The sequence below is a fragment of the Electrophorus electricus genome, chromosome 25 (assembly GCF_041902795.1).
Source record: "Electrophorus electricus isolate QZ-2024a chromosome 25, ASM4190279v1, whole genome shotgun sequence".
Taxonomy (NCBI): Eukaryota; Metazoa; Chordata; class Actinopteri; order Gymnotiformes; family Gymnotidae; genus Electrophorus; species Electrophorus electricus.
The window spans coordinates 11,801,717-11,810,000 of NC_137521.1; the positions used below are offsets into that span (position 1 = coordinate 11,801,717).

The following is an 8,284-nucleotide window of genomic DNA, read 5'->3' on the forward strand; positions in this document are numbered from 1 at the left end:
GACATGTCTCCCCTGTAGGAGAGCCCCGTCCTGGGGCCCAGTGGACAGGAGGAGCTGGCCAAACGCCTTGCAGAGCTGGAGCTGAGCCGCGAGCTGCTGGATGTCCTTGGCGATGAGCAGGACTGGTTTGACGAGGACTTTGGTCTCAGTTCTCGTAGAGAGCAGCAGAAGCTGAAACAGGAGGGGGCGGTGCCTGCATCTCCGCAGGCCAGGACGCCTGCAAGGCCTCAGCTCTCACAGGTCAAACAGCCTGAGGAGTCTGCCATGCTGGTCCCGCACACCACTCCCGAGGTGCAGAAACTGGTGAGCACTGCCCTGCAGGAGATCTGGAGAGGGTGCGGGCTGGGCCAGGGCCATCGGAGCGTGGCTGGAGTCCCCAAACCTCAGCCCTCGGAAGCCTTCCTGTGTGACAGCAACAACCGTGACCACCAGGAAGCTCAGTGTCTACTCAGCTACAAACAGGTGAGTCCGAGCAAAAATGGCAGCTGGTTTCTTTCGAAGCCTCCGTGCACTGGTTTTTAAACACGTCTAAATAAATATCGTTGTGCTCACTGAGCCGTAACTGTTCCTGCAGGCAGTGTTTGACCTGTCGTGGGAGGTCGTCCAGGATGTTTACATGGAAGACCAGAGTGGCGAACACCCCCAGTGGGTCAGACCGCGGCGCGTGAACTCTGTGTGCATCCACAGGGTGAACAGCCCCAGTGACATCACTAAAGTCCAGGTAACGGCTTGTTTTCAAATGTCTGTCAGATTGTGTTTATTCAAGATGTCAGTGATGTCTGATTTGCTGTCTTCATTGAAGCTGTTTCCAGTGTCCCAATTTGTTACAGCTTTCGTCATTATCTATTTTGAGATGCCATTCCTTATACATCAATAGGGTTACTAAGCCACACTGCTAACTGAATAAGCCTTTGTCACCAGACCCAGCCGCATGGCCATGTTGTAGCTGTGGAGCCCTGTGATCTGATGGTTTGGCGTGCTCTGTGTTCCAGGCGTTTGTCACTAGCGAGGTCCTGAAGATCTGTGGCCTGAAGGCAGGCCAGAGTCAGAAGTCTGACTGGCAGAAGATGCTGAAATTTGGACGCAAAAAGCGTGACCGGGTCGACCATATCTTGGTAAGAAGCTGCGTGTGATCTACATCCTGTTCTCGTACAACACTGGCCATTTTCTCCTGGTCAGCTAAGGAGGAGTTTCCCCAAAGTCATTGAGTTGGCTGCTTCGTTTCTGTACAGAATTTGTGGCAGAGTATAAATCCATAACGTTTTTTTCCATACGTTTCCATAAAGCTCTGTAAGTCCAGACTAACAGCGTCCTGCTTCCCCAGGTTCAGGAGCTGCACGAGGACGAGGCCCAGTGGGTGAACTATGACGAAGACGAGCTCTTTGTGAAGATGCAGCTGGCAGACAGTATCTTTGACGCTTTGTTGAAGGACACAGCCGAGGTTCTGATCCACATCCAGGAGAAGAGGTCCAAACGGGCCATGTGCTGATGGCACCGCTATTGCTTTGCCCTTACCCTGTTTTAAACCTATTCGCTCACTCCACAGCAATTAAAGAAGGCACTTACTCACATCATGTGCTTAAAGTGTTTAGGATCGAACCAGAACCATGCTGGGATGTGCACGCCCATGCCCCTCTCTCACACACTCACTCACACACGTCAGATCTCTTCACTGCTGTGTTGCAGGCTCTTGTGTCTACTGGAGTCCAGCTGTTTGTGGTCCTGTAGGATGTGCGTGCACCACCGCTGTATCTGGGTGGATCGCCCACCATCCTGCAACCTTCTCCAAGTTCAGAGCACGTTCTGAACAGTCTGATTAGAGCCAGACCACTTTAAGATGACTGTATGATGACGCTTCTCTTTTACCTCTATTAGTTAATTTATTTGAAAGGTAATTTTTAATTATGCAAAGAATATTGGGAAACGTATAAAGAGAAATTATTTTAGAATGTCATTAGTTGCAAAACCTGTCTACGCACATAAAGTAAATGCTGAAATGGCTGTCTCACAGGATTTAGTGATTCATGTAAGTCCATATAATCGTTCAGTTCCTGTGAAACGCAGCGTCATACTGACTGCACATGTGGATGTGGTTTTAGCTGTAGGGAGTACTGACCTCCTGTCTCTGTTTATCTGGCGGTCCCACGACCGTCTGTCTCCTCCTTTAAGTGCCTCTCTGGTTTGAGTTGCTCTAGCAGCTTTCCCGCGCCCTAACCTCCCGAGCTGTGGCGAGACAGTCGTTTTGTTCTGCCTTACTCTCCCGTTTATGCTGCTGGGGGTGACGGTAGATCAGCCCCGTGGGGAAACAGCTAGAGGAAGACATGTTTGTGTGTTCGACGCAAATCTCTGATTGCTTTGCCTTTCCGTGAGTGCAGGACAGCCCTGCTGCTTCACGTCACTTAAGTAGAGAATGCAGCCTGTGTTTAAACATCTCATCACATGCCTCCTGCACTGCTCTCGGGCATTTTATTGGGCCCTGAACCTGCTACCACAACAGCACACGTTCGGAAGCCCCTGTAACAGAGGAGTTGGTGCATCAAGCTGCATAAACGCTGCACGGAGGGGGTTTGCTTATTATTCTAATCCTCCTCTACTTGTTACAGGTTTTATTTCAGAACAGATCCATTTAAACAGGTGATGTATTGAATTCAGTTCAGTGATGTGGTAACAGGTGAGCTGCTCACTGTTGGCACTTGTATTGGATGTCCAGTGATGCAGCGCAGGGCAGAGTTCAGGGTCTCTACCTCCTCTAGAGAACACAGTGATCCTCAGTCTTTAGTCACTATCTGCACATGCTTCATCTTTTATACCACAAACAATAACTGCTTTTGGAGAAACTAGGATTTAAGTGGCACAAATTGTATGATAATCAATTTTTACTTAAAATTGGTAACATAAAAGACATTTTGAATATTTAAAGTGCGTGCGTGTGAAAATAAAGGCCTACTCGCAGGATGTGGGTGCTGTAGAGTAACAGCTCCGTTTGTGCACATGTACATAGTAGAAATATTTGTTGAATGATCTTTGAACGTGTAAATAAAACTTCTTTCTCAATCACACATCGGGATGCTTCTGTTGCGTCTTGTTTTTCTTGTTCTTCTGAAACTTCACAGCGATAAATCACCACTACTCAGTCGAATAGTGCGAACCGTCTGCTTTACAGAGACCTTAATTTCAGTCATTTCGGGCTGTAGTTACGGGCTGGGATAGATGAGCAAGCGTGTGCGCGGGTGAACTGTAGAGTTTGAACCGGCTTAGGGACGGTGGGTAAATATTTGACAATGGGGAGATTCTTAACGGGGCAGTTCAGACGTGCAAGGGAAAACTGCAATAACTATTAAAAACTTTATTAATTAAAACTTGTAAAATGGGTGATCGTAGTTGCGCAGAATTCGATGGGCTTCCAACTCAGCTAAACGTTTTTAATGCAGCGTTATGAACGCAGATGTGCAGTTGTCACCTCCAACTTGCACACAAACATGCAGCAGTTGTTTCATGGTGCACAGTAAACGCGCAAGTTCCTCGCACTCCTCTGACACTCGCGCTTACTGGAGTGAAGCTGAAGCAATGGGTGGTGGTTTAAGCACGAGGGCAGGCCCGCGCTTGGCTGAAACGCATTCGGTGAGTTCACTGTGGCAGTGCTTCATACGAAGGTGCGTTCGCAGAGGCTGAATCTATCGATTATTTGTTTTGAGGGCGCGGGCGGCGTCACGCGGCGCCTCGGCCAGCCTGTGCCGTGCCGCGTGATCTGCTCAGAAGTTTCTCTCGGCGTCTCCTGCAGCTCAGTCCGACGGCGGAACACGCGAAGATGGCGCGGCGGCACTACCGTGCCACGTCTCTGTGTGCGAGCAGGCCGACACCTCTCAGAAACGCGCTTTTTTACGTTCTGCTCTCGTGTGCGTGCAGTTTTCCTTTAGCCACCGAAGCTGGCCTCTACACGGCGTCCGACCAGCTGGCGATTTTAACGTCGCGCAACGTGGATTCGGTAGTGTTCAATTCCACAGGCGCCGTCGTGGTGGAGTTTTACGCGGCCTGGTGCGGACATTGCATCGCCTTCTCTCCCGTGTGGAAAAAACTCGCCAGAGACGTGAAAGGTCGGTACTGTGCGAAACGTGGAGACCGGGTAATGACACCTGGATGTACAAACAGCGCGGTGGCGGACTGCGCTAGGCGTGGAGCCGGCGCGTTAAACGGAGCGCAGTTACAGTCCTAGCTGTCGGTAAGATACGCAGGCTGCAGGACAGTTTCCCGAGTCCGAAGGCGATCAGTTACCGATCATTACAGCGATTCCGGTTCTGCGCAGTTTATTTAGCTCAACGTCGTCAAGAGAAAGCAACGAGCGCGAGGACTCACCGTGCGTCCGCGCGACGCTCCGCCGATTTGTTTCGCATCTGTTGCATTTAACGTGGTGACGTTTGGTTAAATTAGATTTGTTTGTTCGGTGAGTCTCCTTGTTTTTTAGTTAAATAAGCATTTTAAACCGTTACCCTCTTTTTGTCTTTTGGCGATCTTCATCCGTTTTCTCCTGTAGATTCAATGCTGGTTTGATAGATTTATTTATTTAGTTAGTTATTTTTGCTTCATGTTGTGGGCGTCGGTTTAAAGTTGGCATTATTGAATAAAGTTCTGTTTTGTAGTAGAAATGCCCCCACGTTAGTTGTTTTTTCCCCCGAACTGTTACTACATTATAAGTTGATTTTGTCAGCCTGCGTGGATCATCTTTTAATGAAGATTGTTTTAACAAAACGTGATTTAGAAATTCGTATGCTTGTAGACATTCGTTTGTATTGTTTTGCATGGGCTACGATCAGTTATAAGGCTGTTTCCCCATTTAGTGCGTCTTTTTTTCAACCCTCTGCGTCGTTACGCTATCAGCCGCCAGAAAATGACGTTCGTTTTATTTACCTGATATGCAGGTGAAAAAAAAGTGATGGGTCATCATTTAGTGTTGCTAAAATGTCGGTCTTTCCATCTTGTTAGAATGGAAACCTGCGGTTGGTCTGGCAGCCATTGACTGTTCCGATGTCGAAAACAGTGGAGTCTGCCACCGCTTTGGTATCAGCGGATACCCATGGCTTAAGGTAGCATGTTCCCCTGAACTCTAACAACAAAACAACAGAAATCCATGTGCAGCTAAATTCTGTCACATTCAGGGAATGTGTCAGTGTCCTGCACGTATGTGTGTTTATTACACGTCGGTTTGGGTTCTCATGTGTCTGTAGTTGTTAGGGGCCCTGTTTTACTGGAGCTGTCTAGGCAGGGCCATCTGTGTTTGTGCTGCACGCTGAGAGCCTGAAGGCCACCTTGGCTACACATGAGTTGTTTCTCTCTCTCTCTCTCTCTCTCTCTGTTTGTGTGTGAGAGATACAGAGTTAAAGAGTTGCAGTTAAAGTTGTACAAATATACATGTGCCATCCATCCACACACCTGTCTCTTTCCCACATTTCTCTCTCTTTGTCAATCTGTTTCTCTTTGTTATTCTCTCACTCTGTCTCTTGTTCTCTTATTCTTTCTCATTCTCTTAGTTCTTCCCTGCATACTCTGACATAAAGACCAAGGCAAAGGATCTCAGAGGTATGAAAGCAATAGATGCGGTGTTTTAATATCTGTTCCCACTATCACACTGGTCAAGTTTGGCTTCTCTTCTACTTCTGTAACGTGTATGTATGTGTGTGTGTGTGTATGTGTGTGTGTGTATGTGTATGTGTGTGTGTGTATGTGTGTGTGTGTGTATGTGTGTGTATGTATGTGTGTGTGTATGTGTGTGTGTGTGTATGTATGTGTGTGTGTGTGTGTGGGTGGGTGTATATATGTATGTATGTGTGGGTGGGTGGGTGGGTGGGTGTATGTATGTATGTATGTATGTGTGTGGGTGGTTGGGTGGGTGGGTGTATGTATGTATGTATGTATGTATGTTTGTGTGTATGTGTATGTGTGTATGTATGTATGTGTATGTGTGTATGTGTGTGTGTGGGTGGGTGTATATATGTATGTGTGTGTGGGTGGGTGGGTGGGTGTATGTATGTGTGTGTGTATGTGTGTGTATGTGTGTGTGTGTGTGTGTGTGTGTGTGTGTGTGTGTGTGTGTGTGTGTGTGTGGGTGTGTGCAGGATTTCCCCGCGATGTTCCCGGCCTTCGTCACCTTATCATCGATAACCTTGAGAAGCACCATGACCCTTGGCCCCCTGCATGTCCCCCACTAGAGCCAGCCAGGTCAGAGCCCCTCCTACAGCTGGCACATAGACACCTACTTTAGCTTGGATGGTGTGAAATGTTTTTAAGGGAATACATTTCCCAGGATTCTCAGTGTGTACTCACTCAGATTTGTGCTGCAGGTAAACCTTCAAATTTATTAATGCTACTACTTATATTACTACTAATACTATTACTACTATTAATAATAGTATTATTATTATTACTAATAATACTATTACTACTACTACTACTACTACTAATAATAATAATAATATTACTAATTCTACTTCTACTTATACTAATGTTAATACTAGCACTTATACTACTACTAATAAAATTGATTTGTATAGTACTTTCTTAAAAACAGTATAAAAAGTGCTTTACTGAAAATAGAGAATAGATTGGATAATAGTTTTATAATTTCAGGAAGGTATTGGCTATAAATATGAAACATTTTATTTAAAAAAATTATTCAAATAAAATGAAATGATTTATTTAAATGCAAGTGTTATGACACCAGATCCCAATGCAGACTACAATACCCAGCAGCCCATTCATCACCCAGTCAACAATGTGACCAATCGGAGGCGTTTAATCAGATCTGTTTCTCCAGAGCATTGAACCCACCTGTATGTCCTAATTTATAGTGTATATAAGGAGGTTTCGGACTCGCAGTCTTTGCGAAGTATTGCCGGCAGTTCATCTCTAAGCATACCGAGCGTTCTTTTTGGATAGCCTTTCTGTGTATTGTACCCTGTTTTCGGATTTTTTTGTCTTTTTGCCTGCCCCTTTTGGAATAGTTGCCTGGTTCTTTGTATCTTTGCTCTTTTAGTTTCGGACTTGGACTGGCTATTTCTCTGCGTCTTGGATTGTCTCTTTTGTACACTGGATTATTCCCCCATTCCTTCCTTTTTTCACATCCGCAAGCATCTGGTTTTGTCCCACGACTGACAGATAGATAAAAGTTCATTTAAAGGATAAAATGAAAATTTCATAAGATTCATTAGAAGAAAGTATAATTAGAGTAAAAAAAACTATTTAAGAACCACCTTTCAAGGAAATAAAAGTGCAACTGTACTAAAACAAATGGTACAGGGAACTGGTAGCTGCCAGGTTGCCACTGCCGGGCCCCTGAGCGAGGCCCTTAACCCTCAATTGCTCAAGTTGTACTCAGTCACAAATGTAAGTTGCTTTGGATAAAAGCGAAAGCTAAATGCCATACATGTAAAAAATGAAAATATAAAAACAATATTTTCAAAATGAACAAAACGAGTAAAAGTAAAGCAGTTTAATTACCAAATAAGAAGCAACTCCTTAGTCACACACTAACACACTACCCCCACCCCACGAGGCACTACCCCACCCTGCACTAGGTGTGTGTTTAGCCCAGCTCACGAGGCACTACCCCACCCTGCACTAGGTGTGTGTTTAGCCCAGCTCACGAGGCACTACCCCACCCTGCACTAGGTGTGTGTTTAGCCCAGCTCACGAGGCACTACCCCACCCTGCACTAGGTGTGTGTTTAGCCCAGCTCACGAGGCACTACCCCACCCTGCTGTCTGGTATGTATATGTCACATATGCACTTCTAAGTTTGCTTGCATGTGCATGTGTGTGTGTACACATGTGTTTGTGTTACAGTGTGGCAGAGGTTGATGAGTACTCTAAGAACAGTAATATCCAGCACCTGGCGCTGGTGTTTGAGACAGATGACTCGTATGTGGGGAGAGAGGTGAGTCCACAGGGTGGGCTCACACTGCACTGCACACACCACACCACACTGCACTGCACACATCACATTGTACTGCTCACATTACTGCACATATTACTCACATTACATTACACTCAAAATACAAAATGCTCACATTACACTCAGTGACCATTTTTCTAACTGGCAGAGTTAGAAAGAGCACTGCTGTTTCTCTGGGACCCAGTGAGATAAAATTGAACAGCGTGTGTGTGCGTGTAGGTGATTCTGGATTTGCTCCAGTTTGAGAACGTTGCTGTGCGGCGTGTTTTGCGTTCAGAGGAACAGCTGGTGACTCGCCTCAACGTGACCGACTTCCCTTCCTGCTACCTCTATAAGTCTC

The 8,284-nt window shown here is 46.1% G+C and overlaps 2 protein-coding genes across 14 annotated transcripts in view; both read left to right on the plus strand.

The window, feature by feature from the left end:
- Window positions 1–3,062, plus strand: part of cep350 (centrosomal protein 350) — a 32,024-nt gene extending 28,962 nt beyond the window's left edge. For all 12 annotated transcript variants that reach the window (XM_081707513.1, XM_035521981.2, XM_081707512.1 and 9 more), the window contains 4 exons: window positions 19–462; window positions 575–721; window positions 993–1,115; window positions 1,325–3,062. In XM_081707513.1, coding sequence (XP_081563639.1) covers window positions 19–462; window positions 575–721; window positions 993–1,115; window positions 1,325–1,489 — 879 coding nt within the window. In that variant the 3' untranslated portion in view covers window positions 1,490–3,062. The remainder of the gene's footprint in view (window positions 1–18; window positions 463–574; window positions 722–992; window positions 1,116–1,324) is intronic.
- Window positions 3,063–3,645: 583 nt separating this feature from the next.
- qsox1 (quiescin Q6 sulfhydryl oxidase 1) overlaps window positions 3,646–8,284 on the plus strand; it is a 15,977-nt gene continuing 11,338 nt past the window's right edge. The window contains exons 1-6 of one of the 2 annotated variants that reach the window (XM_027014379.3): window positions 3,646–4,094; window positions 4,981–5,081; window positions 5,526–5,574; window positions 6,111–6,213; window positions 7,836–7,926; window positions 8,164–8,284. The exon at window positions 8,164–8,284 is cut by the window's right edge and continues 25 nt beyond it. In XM_027014379.3, coding sequence (XP_026870180.3) covers window positions 3,809–4,094; window positions 4,981–5,081; window positions 5,526–5,574; window positions 6,111–6,213; window positions 7,836–7,926; window positions 8,164–8,284 — 751 coding nt within the window. In that variant the 5' untranslated portion in view covers window positions 3,646–3,808. The remainder of the gene's footprint in view (window positions 4,095–4,980; window positions 5,082–5,525; window positions 5,575–6,110; window positions 6,214–7,835; window positions 7,927–8,163) is intronic. The other variant, XM_081707514.1, reaches the window with a different exon arrangement.